This window comes from Rhodotorula paludigena (genome assembly GCF_050403205.1).
Source record: "Rhodotorula paludigena JCM10292 DNA, Rt_paludigena_JCM10292v1_ctg1, whole genome shotgun sequence".
In the NCBI taxonomy this organism is placed as follows: domain Eukaryota; kingdom Fungi; phylum Basidiomycota; class Microbotryomycetes; order Sporidiobolales; family Sporidiobolaceae; genus Rhodotorula; species Rhodotorula paludigena.
Window position 1 is genome coordinate 538815 of NW_027481457.1, and position 15174 is coordinate 553988.

The 15174-nt window shown below is 64.0% G+C and overlaps 8 protein-coding genes across 8 annotated transcripts; 4 read left to right on the top strand and 4 right to left on the bottom strand.

Annotated features, from left to right (window-relative positions):
- Positions 1-801: 801 nt before the first annotated feature.
- JCM10292_002082 (uncharacterized protein) lies at positions 802-2078 on the top strand (the record flags this gene model as incomplete). Its single annotated transcript, XM_076645503.1, has 6 exons — positions 802-999; positions 1129-1419; positions 1480-1516; positions 1580-1678; positions 1738-1896; positions 1999-2078. 6 exons carry the CDS (start codon positions 802-804, stop codon positions 2076-2078), a joined length of 864 nt encoding a protein of 287 aa, XP_076509030.1.
- Positions 2079-2327: 249 nt separating this feature from the next.
- JCM10292_002083 (uncharacterized protein) lies at positions 2328-4350 on the top strand (the record flags this gene model as incomplete). The annotated part of the gene is made up of 5 exons (XM_076645504.1): positions 2328-3188; positions 3267-3306; positions 3365-3864; positions 3918-4128; positions 4211-4350. 5 exons carry the CDS (start codon positions 2328-2330, stop codon positions 4348-4350), a joined length of 1752 nt encoding a protein of 583 aa, XP_076509031.1.
- Positions 4351-4692: 342 nt separating this feature from the next.
- JCM10292_002084 (uncharacterized protein) lies at positions 4693-6865 on the top strand (the record flags this gene model as incomplete). Its single annotated transcript, XM_076645505.1, has 6 exons — positions 4693-4800; positions 4883-4940; positions 5015-5133; positions 5194-5517; positions 5605-6133; positions 6195-6865. The coding sequence occupies 6 exons, from the start codon at positions 4693-4695 to the stop codon at positions 6863-6865; spliced, it is 1809 nt and encodes a 602-aa protein (XP_076509032.1).
- A 232-nt stretch (positions 6866-7097) lies between these two features.
- JCM10292_002085 (uncharacterized protein) lies at positions 7098-7663 on the bottom strand (the record flags this gene model as incomplete). Its single annotated transcript, XM_076645506.1, has 5 exons — positions 7098-7211; positions 7306-7386; positions 7464-7494; positions 7560-7581; positions 7651-7663. 5 exons carry the CDS (start codon positions 7661-7663, stop codon positions 7098-7100), a joined length of 261 nt encoding a protein of 86 aa, XP_076509033.1.
- Positions 7664-8162: 499 nt separating this feature from the next.
- Positions 8163-9407, bottom strand: JCM10292_002086 (uncharacterized protein; the record flags this gene model as incomplete). Its single annotated transcript, XM_076645507.1, has 2 exons — positions 8163-8824; positions 8879-9407. 2 exons carry the CDS (start codon positions 9405-9407, stop codon positions 8163-8165), a joined length of 1191 nt encoding a protein of 396 aa, XP_076509034.1.
- A 109-nt stretch (positions 9408-9516) lies between these two features.
- JCM10292_002087 (uncharacterized protein) lies at positions 9517-10745 on the bottom strand (the record flags this gene model as incomplete). The annotated part of the gene is made up of 2 exons (XM_076645508.1): positions 9517-10226; positions 10280-10745. 2 exons carry the CDS (start codon positions 10743-10745, stop codon positions 9517-9519), a joined length of 1176 nt encoding a protein of 391 aa, XP_076509035.1.
- Positions 10746-10985: 240 nt separating this feature from the next.
- Positions 10986-13203, top strand: JCM10292_002088 (uncharacterized protein; the record flags this gene model as incomplete). The annotated part of the gene is made up of 10 exons (XM_076645509.1): positions 10986-11100; positions 11170-11309; positions 11366-11432; positions 11486-11615; positions 11674-12292; positions 12351-12383; positions 12450-12498; positions 12555-12795; positions 12854-12952; positions 13011-13203. 10 exons carry the CDS (start codon positions 10986-10988, stop codon positions 13201-13203), a joined length of 1686 nt encoding a protein of 561 aa, XP_076509036.1.
- A 287-nt stretch (positions 13204-13490) lies between these two features.
- On the bottom strand, positions 13491-15069 carry JCM10292_002089 (uncharacterized protein; the record flags this gene model as incomplete). The annotated part of the gene is made up of 2 exons (XM_076645510.1): positions 13491-14681; positions 14788-15069. 2 exons carry the CDS (start codon positions 15067-15069, stop codon positions 13491-13493), a joined length of 1473 nt encoding a protein of 490 aa, XP_076509037.1.
- Positions 15070-15174: the final 105 nt, after the last annotated feature.

Genomic DNA, 15174 nt, shown 5'->3' on the forward strand with positions numbered 1-15174 from the left:
ACGAGCAAAGGAGTGTGAGGAGAAGAAGGGAGAGCGGGTCTAGCGCAAACCCAGGGCAGCAGGTCTGCGCAGGGGGTCGAGAAAAGCGGGAGTCCAGGGCCTGGAGAATGCTGCGCCCATAGGCGACGGCACCTGGGGCCCGGGATTGCAGGCGTCGGTCGACGTTCTCCTCGACTCCGAATGCAGAACATGACGCTGACCGCCCTAGCACATGGTTCCAATGGACCTGCCGGCGCAGGGAGTTGTGCCGTCAAGGAGCCTTGATGGATTCCCCAAGACGGATAGAGACAGTCGAGGCATGCGAGGTCCGCCTTCCGGAAGCGGCGACGACGGGCAAAGAGCGGGCAACCCGCTGTGCGCACAAAGGCAGATCGCCGCGGGCATGCGCGCAAGCGGGCTCAGACGGACAACTCTGTCCAGAATAGCCTCGGCAAGCATAGATGCGCGGGGTGAAGAGCGAATCGTTGGGTGCACGTTCTCAGCGGGAAGCGGGAGTCACGGCGCTGCGGACGCGACGGGGCACGGCCGGTCGGGCGAGGGCGCTAGCGAGTGGGCGTACGAGCGCAATCGAGTCTCGCAGAACACGGCAGAGCGCAGGCGCAGTCAGGGGTCGAGGCAGGAGCCTCCGTTTCTGCGCGAGGCTTCCATTCATCTCGTCCAGTGCGGCGCATCTGCCGAGGCTATTCAGGGCAGTGCAGGCTACCTCGCAGTAACGTGCGAGCTACTCGGAGCCGCCACGCGTCGCTTCCGCTGGTGGAGCTTCCCCACCTCGTCCTCAGTCGCCAGCCGGACCTGATCAACATGGCTTCGCCGTCTCCGAGCCGCTTTGAGGAGCTTCCGGACGACCCTCCGTCTCCTCCTCCAGCTGTTGAAGCTGCAAGTCGTCCGCTCCCCGCCAGACCTCGAGCGCAGTCGGGACCGACGGATGACGAGGTTGAGGGATCGGATGGAGACGACGACGACGCGCCAGAGACGTGGTGGACGCCGTCAGAGCTAAGGGTGCGTTATACCTGCCGAGACCTACCTTTCCACCTGCTTGCTCGAGACGTATTCGCTGATCAGCGGTACCTCTGCGACCACTCTTGCTTTCGTCAATGCGTCTGTTTCACACTCGTTGCGCCTGCACAGGACCTTCTCGAACACGCACAGCAGCTCAAGCAGCAGGGCAACACCGAGTTCGGGCAGGGCCGGTGGGAGATGGCGCTCGAGACGTACCGCGAAGGGCTCAACGAGCTGCCGATCCGAAAACGCTCGAGCGCAAAAGGCAAGGAGAAGGCGCTTCCTGCAGACGCCGAGCCCGAGCAGAGCGAGGGCACTACTGTGCAGGAAGGCGACCTGGACGAGGAGGCCGAGTCGGAGGAGCTGAGCGAGTTGCGCGCGATCCTGTCGGCAAATGTAGCTGCGTGCTTGCTGAAACGCGTGCGTCCCATTCTTCCTGCCTCCGTGAAGCTGGGGATCCTGACAAGCAGATCGGTACAGAACCGCTGGAAGGACGCTGTCAAGGCTTGCGACGATGGTGCGGCTGACAGCACAGTCTCGAAGTTGACCGCGATAACTCACGCTGTGATCGCATTCGCAGCTCTCGAAGACAAGCCTGGCTACACGAAGGCGATACACCGACGAGCTCTTGCGAACGAAGCGATCGGCAGCTGGGGAAGCTTGTCCAGCGCTCTCGAAGGTACGTGCCCACTATCGGGATCCGCTCAACGGAAGGAAATCCTGACTCGTAGATTGCAGACTTCAACAAGCTTGCGGCCCTTCCCGACAATTCTCCTCTGCTCGCCGACCAGATTAAGCAGGCCCAGGCGCGGCTGCCGAAGAAGATCGAGAAGCAGCAGGAGAAGGAGAAGGAGGAGGTCGTGGGCAAGCTCAAGGATCTGGGCAACATGGTGCTCGGTGCGTCTGCCGTGTCTTTGGTCTGTATGGCTTCCGGCGCTGCTGGCTGAGGTGCCGTGCTTGATCTGGTCGGCGGCGTACTGATGCTCCTGGCTGGCGCAGGCAAGTTCGGCCTCTCGACCGACAACTTCAAGATGGTCGAGCAGCCCGGCGGAGGGTACAGCGTCAATTTCTCGCGGTAGAGTCGCTGAAAAGCACATACAGCAGCTCGGTTGTAGCGAGTGAGAGGGGAAGCTGGTGACCGGGTTAGCTGTCGAGGGCAAATCGGTCTTTCCGTGGCGACGTGACTGGGCAGACTCTCGTTAGATACAAGGAGAGACGCGCGAGCATCTGTGTCCGCCTTGCGCGAGGTTGACTTCCCCCACTTGTCATCGCCTCATCTCCGAACGTCGAAGGCTGAACCTCGACGCTGTGCTCGCCTCGCTCGAGAGATGCCGCCGAAGCGCAGCATCACGACGACGGGCAACAGCAATGGTTCCAGCAGGACCTCGCGCCCCTCCAAGCGCTACCGCCGCGCCCTCGACATCGGAGCGCCGACCCAGGCGGATGCTTCTGCGCGAGTCGTGCAGGCGCAGCTGCTGGCCGAGCGGGCAGGAGGGGGAGCGTCGTACTTGGCGACCAGGTCAGAGCATGCTGGCGTGCGCTCCCTCAAAGAGCTGAGCCTCCAAGTCGCCGGATCCGCTCTCTATCAGTCGATCCGCCTCAACCCACGGGAACAGGGCTCCGCTGCGTCAGGACCAGCGTCAAACGTCGGCTGGGACCCCGAGCGAGACCCGGCGAGGGTGGCAGAGACGCAGCACCTGCGCGAGTTCATCAAGACGCTTCCCGTCGAGGTCGCGAACCGACTCCTGCGCCTCGTCCTCGACCAGACGACCGAAGCCTCGTTCGATGCGCCCTCTGACCCGGGCGTGTCGGTCCTCGCCGTTGCGGCGCTCTTCTTCCACCCGAACACGACCCGACTCTCGCTCAGCGGGATGAGCGCGCCCGCCATCCTCGTCGCGCGCATCCCGCAGTGCTCTGCCTTGACCGACCTCGACTTGTCGATGCACTCTTCTCTCGGCGACAAGCCGCTCGCAAAGGTGCTCGCGCAGTTACCGACGCTCGAGCGCATCAACCTGCGCAGCTGCACCAAAGTCGGAGACGCGTCCATGGTCGCGCTGTCCAAGGCGACCGAGGACAGGCTCAAAGTCGCAAACCTGAGTCTGACTGCGGTCACGGTCAAGGGCTTAACGTCGTTGCTGGCGAGGTGCAAGAACCTCGAGGTTCTCAAGCTGGCGAGCGTCGCTGCTCTCGTGCGTCGAGCCCGCAGGTTCCTCAGCGTTCAGCGCACGCTCAAAGGCCGAGGTACTCATCTGTGCTCGTTCTCGCAGAACGAAAAGAACGTGTCCAAGCTGGTCACCGAGGCGACGGGTGCGTGTTCCTCGCCTCGCCCTTGCCGGCTTTCCTTATGCTGACACTTCAGACACAGATGCTGCTCTCGGCTGGCGCCACATCCCACTCAGTCGATTGCACACTCTCAAGCTGCGCTCGACCGATGTCAACGACGCCGCACTCGGCCGCTTGCTCTCGCTTTGCTCGTCCACTCTCCTCCACCTCGACATTTCCTATACTCAGCTCAGAACCCTCGACTTTGTCTCTTCCGCCCTTCACACGCTTCCCGAGTGGCGCCTCGAGAAGCTTGTCGCATCCGGCCTTCCTCTCGCGCCCGCCTCCCTCGAAAGCTTCTTCCGCCCCCTCTCGGAGCGACCCGAAGCCGAGCGGCGCCGCTTCCGCACGCTCAAGCTCGGCAACATCCCCGCAAGCTCGACAAAGGCACCTGGACTGGTCGACTCGGTCCTCGCCAAGCTCATGCCGTTCCTCGAGAAGCTCGAAGGGCTCGAGAGCGTGTCGCTGTACCAGAACTGGGGGATCGGCAAGCTTGAGCAGCCGCTGTCGCGCTTCATCGAAGTCATCGGGCGGAGATGCTTGGTGCGTTGGTTTGGTTGCTCGCATAGACTCGAGCTCACCTTCTCGCATCGCAGCACCTCGACCTCACCCTCCCCGTCGAGTCGTACCACCTCGAGTCGCTCCTTCCACCGCTGGACGATGACCCCGACGCGCTCGCCGCGTACGAGCCGCCGCGGCTGCGCAGCCTCGTACTCGACTCGTCGCGCATTACGGACGCTGCGGCGGGGCCGATCAGCGCTTGTCGAGACCTTCGGGCGCTGCATGTGGCCGAGACACGGATCTCGAGTGCGTCAGGAACCTCTTGCTTCATCGTGCTCTTCGCAATGTGCGCGTGCAGTGCTGACAACGCAGAATCTGTACTTCGCAGCTCAATTCCTCTCGACGGTACTTTCCGCGTGCCCCCACCTCTCGACGCTCAATCTCACCTCGTGTCGCGGCGTGCCGGTCACGCAGCGACGCACGTTCTTCGACGCTTGGGACAAGGGCGAGGTGGTCGTGACGCCGTAAACTAACCTTTATCGTCGGTATCTTCTCTGTCCCGCCGTGTTCTTGTTGCTCCCGCCAGCTTGTCGCGCGTGTATGTTGTTGTCATCCTTCTGATGTAGCCTTGCGTTCCATGAGACTGCAAAACATGTTCCACAAGATGGGCTGCCGTTCTCCTTCTCCCGCTGCAGCGATGCGAGCGGCTTCGGCTCCACAACCTCTGCGCCTCCGCATTCCGCGCCTCGCAAGCGCTCCGGGTCCACTTGAGAAGAGCTAATCAGCGCCAGGACAGCGCTCTCGCACCACAGAACGCGCCGGACGCGTCTGTCCGTTGGTCCCGAGGCTCTACCTCGTCTCGCAGCGACCATGCCCGCATCAGCACAACGGGGCCTGCTGCTGGCGGTGGTCGTGCTGCTAGCCTGCCTGTCACAGCTCGCCACCGCGTATCAGGTGCTCGTGTCGGATCAGGACGAGGTGCGTTTGCTCGTCCTCCCCACTTGGCAGCAGCGTCGACGCGGTGAAAGCGAGCTGACCTCGCCTCGAGCACCCTGTGAAGGTGCGGCAAGTATGCAGCGGGATGTGGGGCAAGGGCGCGCAGGACCCGTTCATCGAGGGTGCGCCGCGACTCCCCCTCGTCCTGTTCAGACCCGCTCGCTCTTCTGACATCCGCTGATCTCGAACGCAACAGTGATCTTCTCGCCTGCTTCGAGGGGACAACTGGCGCTCGTTGTGTTCGAATGGGAGGACGCGGAGTACCTAGGCTTGAGTGCAGACGGGCAGGCGACTGGAAACGACTGGTCTCCCGAGGTGCGACCCTCACCCCCCTCGCAGTTCTCACCTTCGGAGCTGACCTCATCCACCGCACAGCGCGTGTACATTTGCACGCTCGAAGCGCAGAAAGCCGGCCTGTGCGACGAGTCGAAGCTCGGCCAGTTCCTCACGTCGTCCCTAAACCCGTCCGACTCTTCCATCTTCACCTCGGCGGTCCGGCTAGATGGGGGTGCGTCTGCTGGCCAGCAGTCGACGCGAGGTCCGTTCCGCTACGAGGTCAAGCGGACGGGCTACTATTGCGTCGGCACGGTTCCGCTTGCCGCAGAGGGTTCCTCCAGGAACACGACGTTCACAGGCGTCGTCGACTTTGAGAACGTCTTCGGCGGGCACCTGCCCGCGAGCGAGTATCCGAAGGTGGCGGTGCGTTCATTCTGTCTGTCGCTCGAGCCGCCTGCAGCGGTCTCGGCACTCAGAGAGCTGCTCGTTGATGCCTGTCATGCCCCTCAGTTCTACCGCATCCTCTTCTTCGTCTACCTCGCCTTCGCTGGCTTCTGGGCATCGTGGTGTTGGGTGTACCGCCGCGAGCTCCTGCCGCTGCAGCAGTATATTACGGCGACGGTCGTCTTCCTCGTCGTCGAGCAGCTCTTCGTGTGGCTCTACTGGCGGTTCATGAACAACTCGGGCCACCCGGGCGTCGCGGGCGCGTACCTTTTCCTCGTGTCGGCGCTCAACGCGGCCCGGAACAGCGTCAGTCTGTACCTTCTGTGTCTCGCCAGCATGGGGCTCAGCATCGTGCGCCCTTCGCTCGGCGGCGTCCTGCCCAAGGTTCGCCTCCTCGCCCTCGTCCACTTCGTCTTCGGCCTTTTGTACTCGATCGGCACGGTCACCGTCCCGCTCGACTCGGCGGGCTTTTTCGTCGTCTTCTTCGTCGTCCCCCTCTCGGTCTCGCTTACCGCCTTCCTCATGTGGATTCTGTACTCGCTCAACTCGACCATTGCGGAGCTTGGCGCGCGGAGACAGACCTTCAAGAGGACCAGTGCGTTATCCACCTCATCGCTCTTGTGAATTCGTGTACTGACCCCGCTCGTGGTTTGCAGTGTTCCGCCGACTGTACCTGGTCCTCCTTTCCGCATCCGGCCTCATCCTCCTCTTCTTCCTCGCCTCGTCCATCACCTTCTCTTCTCGCCTCTCGCCTTCGTTCCCGGCCCGGACGTGGCAGACGCGCTGGCTCCTCCTCGACGGCTGGCTCTCGCTCCTCTACGCCGTCACCTTCTTCGCCATCGCCTTCCTGTGGCGCCCGACCCAGGCGAACCGCCACCTTGCGCTGAGCGATGAGCTGCCGCTCGACGAGGCCGAGGCCGAGCTGTACGACCTCGACGACGAGGACCGCGAGGACGCTGGCGAGCTCAAGGAGACGTACCCGCTCCGCGCGACGAGGACGCACGACGAGCGCGTCGTGTTTGACGTTGGGAGCGACGATGACGAGGACGACGACGGCAACGGTGGTGCCGGTGGGCATCGGCGCCAGTCGTCCGCCGCGCAGCACTCGCGCGAGTTCAGCGCCGGGAGTGCCGGCAGCGCTCCGGGTGGCAAGCCACGCGGGGCTGAGGAGAGTCGCTTGCTCGACGGCGGCGAGGATGAGGACGAGGACCTCGACATCACGAGCCAGCACGGCGCGGCGAAGGAGCGAGCGGCGCTTGGGCTGTCGGACGAGGCGGCGGCACCGCCGGCGTACAAGAGCTCGGCGTCGAGCTACAAGGACGACTGAGCTCGCGGGTGCGGGATTGTAGAGCATGCTATCGCTTGCGTTGTTTTCGCATTCTGACGGGTGGCGGCGAGAGAGCAGCTGAGTTTGACCGACTTGCGCTCTTGCTTCTGTAGCTACGCGTCGCGCGGGCGGAAAAGGCGACAACTGCTTACAATGACAGACAACAGAGACGACCTGGAACCAATGCGACCTCTCCCGCTCCCCTCGCGCTTCACGAGCTTGGCCGAAGCCATTACTCGGACTCGCCGCCGGCCTTACCGCGCTTCTTGGGCGAGGCCGTCGCAGCCCTGACCTTACTCGACGAGACGGCCTTGTCCTGCTGCGCCGCGTCGGGGCTGTGCTGCTTCTGCAGGGGCGAAGGGAGCGTATCAGCTCGTGCGATAAGCCAGTCACGGGCGCTGTCTTGCTGATGAGTCGACTGCGAAGCGACGAGGACGTACGCGCCAGAGCGACTGGATCATCTTGCGCCTGTACGCGCCCGTCGACGCCGGCTTCTCGACCTTGAGCTTCTCGTTCTCGGCCTGCAATTACGAGCGCAAGTGGGTCATCATTCAGCTCGAGCTCGTGCGAGCAGCGATGGGGTAAGGAAGGGACGTACAGCGTAGAAGGCGCGGTAGATAGGGTCGCGGCTGTGTGCTCAAACTTTCAGGACATGCCTCCACCTCCTGTCCGAGAGCAGGACTGGGTAGCGCACGAGCTGGGAAGCTTGACGCGGGCTGCGAAGTGAAGCTGTCGGGTGAGCGAGCTGCCAAGAGCGAGACGCAGACGCCGTGAAGGAAACGCACGAGCCTTGGTCATCTCGGTGAGCTGTTTCGTGGCTGCAGAAGGAGCAAGGGAGGCGTTTCGAGTCGTCAGCGTCATGCCTCGAGGAGGCGAACGGGAGCCGAGCGGGACGTGCGTGGGATGGCGTGTGAACAGCTCGACGGGCATGCCAAACTGCTGCCGACCACAAAGAGCGACGCACCGAGGTAGAATGAGCGAGCGAGTGAGAGTCGAGTGGGGGGAACGAAGGCAAGAGGAGCGTCCGTCCGCGAGCGTCGAGGTCAACCTCGCGACGACGCGGATGTCAACGCGCCCAGCTCGCTTGCATGGCTTGCTGGCAGCTTGTTGAAGGCGTGTACTACTAGCGGAAGGCACAGGACGCCTCTACATAGCCGCCTCGCGCTCTGCACGCGAGATGACGCTCGAGCCTTCTCAAGTCGCCGTCGCTAGGCCTGCTCCCGCCCGACTGTAGTGAGCCCATCAGGTGCTCTCCTCTCCTCGGACACGGTGATACACGCAAACTCTTCCTTTGCATCTAGGACACGTCGCGGAGGTACTGCAGAAACTCGGGCGGGACAGCCAGACTCGCCGTGTCCTCGTCCCTCGGCGAAAACCACCTGATCTCAATCCCGCGGCCCTCGCACACGTATTCGAGCATTTCGGCAAATAGCTCGCACGCCTCGGGGACGAGCACGAGGCGGAGGTCCGGGCACTCGTCGATGAACTCGCACAGGCGCATGACGGGCTCGTCGTCGTACGCGTCGGGGATATCGTTTGTCTCGAAGTCGTAGCATATGCCTGCGAGCTGAACGTAGTGCACGATCGGGTGGCGCGCGTGCGTCACGCTATGGCGCGGCGGGCTCTTCGGGTGGAATAGAAAAAGGACGGGCGGAGGAGGCGACGCTGAGCTCGAGACGCGGCCGAGATTCGAGCCGTTCCAGCGATCGATGAGGTCGATCTGCACGGCATCGAGGTCTGCGATGAAGGAGCTCTCCAGTACTGGCGTATAGTGCGCCATGCGACAGCCGCGGATGGACAGGTTGAGCAGCGAAGGCAACGCGAGCGGATTGAGGATCGTCGTGCTGAGAAGTGGGGCGCGGATGTGGACGTTGTTCATCGACAGGTCGGTGAGGTTGGGTAGGCATGGGCGCTTGCCGAAAAAGAGGTCGACGCGGTTGAGCGACAGGCGGCGGAGTCCTGCAGGACTGCAGGTCAGCATCGGCGCTTGACACAGACGCAGAAATAGCGCACCTTTCGCCAGCTGAAGCACGCCGAGGTCGAGGTAACTCATGACGAGGCGGCGGAAGTAGACTTCCTGCATGTTCGGCAAGGCCCTGAACACCCTTTTGAGCGACTCGTCGCGCACGCCCGGGACCCATCCTCCACAGAAATCGACAAAGAGGAACCTCGAATTGTCGCCAAACGTCTGCGTTGCCTTGGCGCAGTCGGCGACGAGCGCGAGCGGGTCGAACGTGGCCGAGCGCGCCGGGCACTCGAGCTCGATGCGCTCGCACAGGAGCGTCTGCGCGACGCGGCCGAACTGGCGCGAGACGGTGCACCACTGGCGCAGGCGGCGGCGGCGGCGCTCGCGCGGCGAGAAGTCGAAGTCGGCGAAGCCGTGGGGCGCGGCGAGGCGGAGGATGGACAGGAGCAGCTCGTCCGGCAGCGACTCGAGCGTCTTGGGCGCAGGCGCGGGCACGGGCGCAGACGGTGTAGGCGCGGCGAAGGTATCATCCTGCTCATCGGTCGACGCCGCGGACAACGCTCCGCAGACACACATGTTGCGCATTGAGGGGAAGAAGGCAAAGAGACGTTGTTCGGTGTCGGCGGTGCAGTCGCGTCGAGCGCTCGAGCCGCCTTCGACGCGACAGTGTCGGTCGACATCACCCTCACACAACGTCGTCCCGTGCCCGCTGCTCCTCCAGGTACGCCAGAAACTCCGGTACAATGATCGAGCGCGCCGTCTCCGCCGTGCGCGGCTCGTACCACCTCAAATCGATCCCTCTGGCGGCGCAGACGACGTCGAGCGTGCCCTGCACCTTCTCGAGCGCGCGCGGCACGAGCACAAGGCGCAGTTGCGGGCACTGCTCGATCAGGTGGGAAAGCGTGACGAGGGGCTTTTCGTCTGGGTCGGGCGCGGACGCGAGCGGATGGTCGTACTTCGCCCCAGCGAGCTGGATGTAGTGGAGAACGGGCGAGCTCGGGTCGCGTGACGGGCGTTGCAACGGAATACCGGGCTGAAAGAGCCAAAGGATGGGCGGCGGGGAAGGGCTGGATTCGATGTCAATGCCGAGGTGCGCGTAAGACCAGTCGTCGTGTAGGTCAAACTGGCAAGCAGTGAGATGGCGAAGGTGTCCATCCGACGCGACGTACTCAAGATTGCCGCCAGCGTAGAATGAGCGGCAATCGCGCACCGAAAGGCGCCTCAGCCCGGGGAGGCAGCCGTGGTGGACAAGCGGCACGAAGCTGGGAGGACCGCCGAGATCCCACGGGATCAGCAGCTGAGTACGAGTGCAGGCGAGATCTTCAACGGCTGGTAGCTGCATTGTGACATTGAATTGACGGATCTGCACGTTGTGCAGGACGAGTTTCCGGAGACCTGCGCGCGAGTGATCAGGTCTGCGCACCTCGCGCGACAGGGAGTGAGCGCACAAGAAGCTGCGCCGACAGTGTGCAGGTCCAGCGTGCCGATGTTGAGATTCTTGAGCGTGAGCTCCTCGACGAGGGGGAGCGCACGGAAGGCTTGGGCGAACCCCTCGTCGCCGCTCGCCGGAGTTGCGCCCCCACGGAAGTCGACTAGCAATTTTCGAGCTGTGGCGAGTCCCGCGAGCGCGGCATCGATGCAGTGGACCAGCTGGGCGAACGGGTCGAAGCGGTCGAAGGGGGCCGACGAGTACAGCTCGACGTTGTGCCAGAGCAACGGCTGTGCGACGCGGTTGAGCTGCTTCGAGACCAAGCAGCACACCTGAAGTAAGCGTCTGCGGTCTCTTCGCTCCTGCACGTCGATGTCTGCGAGGGCAGGAGGGGCGGCGAGCGAGAGAATGGCGACGAGGAGCTCGTCGGGGAGCGGCAGAGTCCGAGCAAGTCCGGGATCCGCATGCTGCTGCTGGGCGTGCATCACGCGCTGTCTGCGCTGCTGCTGTGCCTCAGGAACGCTGGAAACGGGAAGCCGGGTGACCCGGTCCTCGCCCGAAACTGATGAAGATGCGGCGAGCGACGCTTGAGTCGCAGCAATCGCGCTTGACCCGCTTGCGAGGACGCAGACCAAGCTAGGTAGCTTGCACACGCTCGGGTCGAACCGGCGGATTGCGGCTCGCCCTTCTCCATCTTGTCGACCTTGACCCGTCCGTCCAGAAAGATGGCCAGCTGGTTCAGGCGGACACGGCAGGACGAACGCGCCACGGACGAGCGACGACCTCTGCTGCAGGACAACGAGGATGCGCAACGACCCAAGCCGACGCCGCTGCCGACCAGTGCGCACTTGACCTTGTCGGAGGATCCGTCTCGAGGATATCCGCTGATACGCATCACCCCGCTCGCAGAGCAAGTCTTCATCCTCTGTCTGATGCGCTTCGGCGAGCCTATCGCCTTCTCCCTCATCTTCCCCTTCGTATCGCAATTCATCGAGGAGCTCGGCGTGACCGACGACCCGCGCAAGATCGGCTACTATGCTGGCATTATTGTGCGTGCCCACAGTCTCAGACTGTTGGGAAACTGCGCTGATCTCAAATGTCGCAGGAATCGCTCTTCGCCTTCACCACCTTTTCGACAGTACTGGCTTGGGGCCGTCTTTCCGATCGGATAGGTGCCTCGAGACACCGTTCTTTCCGTTGACCTGTGCTGAAATTGAATCTGCAGGTCGCAAGCCGGTGCTCATCATCGGCCTGAGCGGTGTCACGCTCTCCATCATTTCGTTCGGCATGAGCAAGTCATTTTGGCAGCTCGTCGTTTCCCGCTGTCTCGGCGGCGCTCTCAACGGCAACGTAGCGTGCGTGGACCTCTCTCTCGGTCTCAGCGAGACATATCTGACGACCTGCTCTTCACAGCGTGATTAAGTCTGTCCTGGGCGAGATCACCGACGAGAGCAACCAAGGCCGCGCCTTCTCCTTCCTCCCGCTCGCCTGGTCGCTCGGCAGCGTTATCGGCCCGCTTCTCGGCGGCTACCTCTCCCACCCAGTCGAGCACTTCCCCGGCCTCTTCGGCAGCTCGACCTTCTTCCGCAACTACCCCTTCGTCCTCCCTTGCCTGATCGGCGCACTCTTCCCCTTCCTTGGCGCCATCATCGGCTTCTTCTTCCTCGAGGAGACCCTCGCGCCCTCGCACACGTCCGCAAAGCCCACCGCGTCGGTTGACAGTGCAGCGGCAGACGAAGAGGCGTCGCTGTCGCGCGAGCGTCGCAAGAGCGTCAGCCGCCACGGCCGCTTCGTCGCTGCGACCTCGACCACCCTCCCAGCGCCGCCGGGCCAGCTGCGCAGGCTCGAAGATGAAGACGGGACCGACAGCGGGTACAGCACCCCTGCGCGGGAGAGGAGCGCCGAGGGTAGCGCGGGCGCGAGGATTAGCGCGGAGGACGTTGCGAGCGCTAGTGCGGCAAAGAGGGCGAGGAGCGCGCCGGGCTTCAAGGCGCTGTTTACGGAGCGGGTGGTGGCTGCGTTGGTGACTTACGTACGCCTCAAATCGCTCCACTCATCCGCACGACCTGACTAACCCGGTTCTTGCACAGGCGGCGCTTGCTCTGGAGACGGTCGCGCTGGATGTGAGCAATCCCTGGCTCTTTCAATCCGCCCATGCATAGTGAATGCTAATCGGCTGTGCTGCGTAGGCTCTCCTAATTCTCATCTGCTACTCGCCTATCTCGATCGGTGGCCTCGGTTCGTACACCTCCCGCTCGAGAAGACCACCGAGCCTAACCTTTCCATGCTTGCAGGGTTCCGCGAGTCCGACACCGGCACCGCACTCTCCCTCTCTGGCCTCTCCGCCGTGGCCTTCCAAATCCTCCTCTTCCCGTCGCTACAGCGCCGCCTCGGCACCGTGCGCGTATACCGCGCGCTCATGTCGCTCTGGCCGCTCGTCTTTGCGCTCTTCCCCGTCATGAGCTACTGCGCGGCGTACCGCGGGAGAGCGGCCGTATGGAGTGTGCTGGTCGTCTTCCTGCTGCTCAAGGCCATGTGCGTGCACCTCGTCCTTCTCTGCTCATACGAGGCGCTGATACAAGCTAGAGTACAGAGCCAACATGTCGTACGCGTGCAACATGCTCACCATCACCGACGCGGCGCCGTCGAAGAAGCTGCTCGGCACGCTCAACGGGGTCGCGCAGATGTGCAGGTACGCCGCTTTCCTACTCGGTGTCGTCCGCTTTCTCGCTGACCCACCGTGCGCGTAGCTCCCTCATGCGTTCGATCGGCCCCGCGTGCGCATCGTCCCTCTTCGCGCTCTCGGTCTCGCACCACCTCCTCGGCGGCAAGCTCGTCTACCTCGTCATGGTGCTGCTCAGCATCGGCGGCGCGGCGGCGACACTCCGACTGCACGAGGGCGGGCGAGCCAGCGCGCGTGAGGATGTACAGGACGAGGAGTAGACGGATGCATCGATAGAACTTTCTCTTACTCTCGGCGCGAGCGGACAGAGAGAGACGAGGGACATGCGGTGGGTTTGCAAGGATGCACAGACAAGACAGGGAAAAGCGCGGGTAACGAGTTGAGCGCCATGAGGGGTGATACGGGTACGAGCGAGTGGGAGACGCCTACACACGACAAGGAAAAGGGAAACAACGATGCACGGCGGAAAGAAACGACGAAGGGCGAGGTACAGCTGAAGACGGATGCGGCGACGGCGTGGGAACTGTATGTACTTTTGTGTGCGGGCTCAGAGGCCGACACGCTCCATCTCGCGACTCCACTTGCGCCCAGCCTGGCTCCACGTCCTCCTCCCCTCGCGGTCGGCGCGCCTCCTCGCGCGGCGCACCTTCTCCTTAAGCTCTTCAAGCTCGACGCCCGCATGCTCCCTCTCGCGCTCAACGCCGCTCGCGCTCAGAACCTTTGCACCGCACAAGTCGAGGTCGAGGCGGGGCAGCGGGCCGCCGCGGAGCCGCTCGTGGTGCGCGTCGAGCACGCGCAGCGCATCCGTGTCGAGCTCGGAGCGCCAGAGGAGACGCGGGTGCCGGCTCCGCCCGCGCGGATACGGCCCGTCGAGCGGGTCGAAGGGCTCGGCGGCGTCGCCCTGCGCGGCGGCAAGCGCAAGCGCGTCGTCGTAAGTTGCGCCTGAGACGGGAGCGTAGTGAACCGTGGCGTGCGAGGCGGAAGGAAAGGCCGACGTCGGAGAGGTGTACGAGGGGTGGTAGGCCGTCGCGGCATTCGTTGGCGAGACGGGCAGCTTGTTTGGCGCAGCGGCGACAGGCTGCACCTCGACGTCGATGTCGAGAGACTTGTCATCGTCGAGGCGACGCAAGTACTTCTGCTGCTTCGAGAGCTGCGGGTTCGGGAACGGGCGGCGCTCGTCCGACTCTTCGTCGGCGTCCAACTCGGCATCGTGCTCGACGGCCGAGTCGTACGTCTCGTCGCCTTCATCGTCGTCCTCGAGCTCGTCGGATGCGAACTCGTCGTCGGTGTAGGCAAACGAGTCCGAATAGCCCGATGAAGACGAGAGCTGGTCCGAGTCGGGCGACGACGAAGCGCGCTTGTCGGCGTATTCGTCGCGGTCAGCCGGATGCGAGGGGACGCTCGGTACCGAGTGGTAGCCCGTGTGGTTCGATGCGAACGACGACGAGTAGGACGGGCTGTCGGTGCGGAAAGCCTCGAGCTCGACGCGAGGGAGAGGGCGAGGAGCGGACCGAGGTGCGAACGGCGCGACGTGGGCCTCTTCGCCAGCCAGCATGCCGTGCTTAAGCGAGTGTGAGCCTCTCCCAGGCTGGTCCGCAGGCGCAGGGAGCGCGAGCGAGGACGAAGAGGAGGCCGCGGGCGGTGCGCTCCCCTCGTCGGCACCGGTTGCGGCGCCGTGCGGGCTCATGACCGCCGCGATCGGGACTGGCGAGCGTGCGCCTGCTGCTTTCGCCTTGCTCTGATGGGCGTGCAGGTGTCAGCGAGTCCGATCCTCGTTGCGGGAGACGAGCCGAACGTGGTCCGCTCGAAACGCGGAGAAGACAAGGCGAGCGTGGGCATCTGACCTTTGGAGCGTGCGCGTGAGGGTGGGCGGCAGCATTGCGAGCCGTGGCCATTCCCTTGCGCGCTGGCTTGGTGCGGGCAGAGCCCAGAGCGGGCGACGGAGAGGCGCCGAGGCCACCTGACCGGTTGTCGAGGCTCGAGCGGGTCGACGACGGTGGCGCCGCGGGCTTGAGCGGACGCTCGGGCGAGAGCGACGGGGCGCGGGGCGCAGCGAAGCCAAAGAGCTGCGACAGGTGCGCGAACGAGAGCGAGTCGTACAGCGGCGACGACAGAGCGGCGTCCATCTGGGGCGGCACTCCGACACGCGGGGCGGGCGCAGCGCAGCGAGGTCGGGATGAGGGCGGGCCGGGTCGAGGGCGAGGCTCTCCCTCTTTCTGTTCACGCGGCGT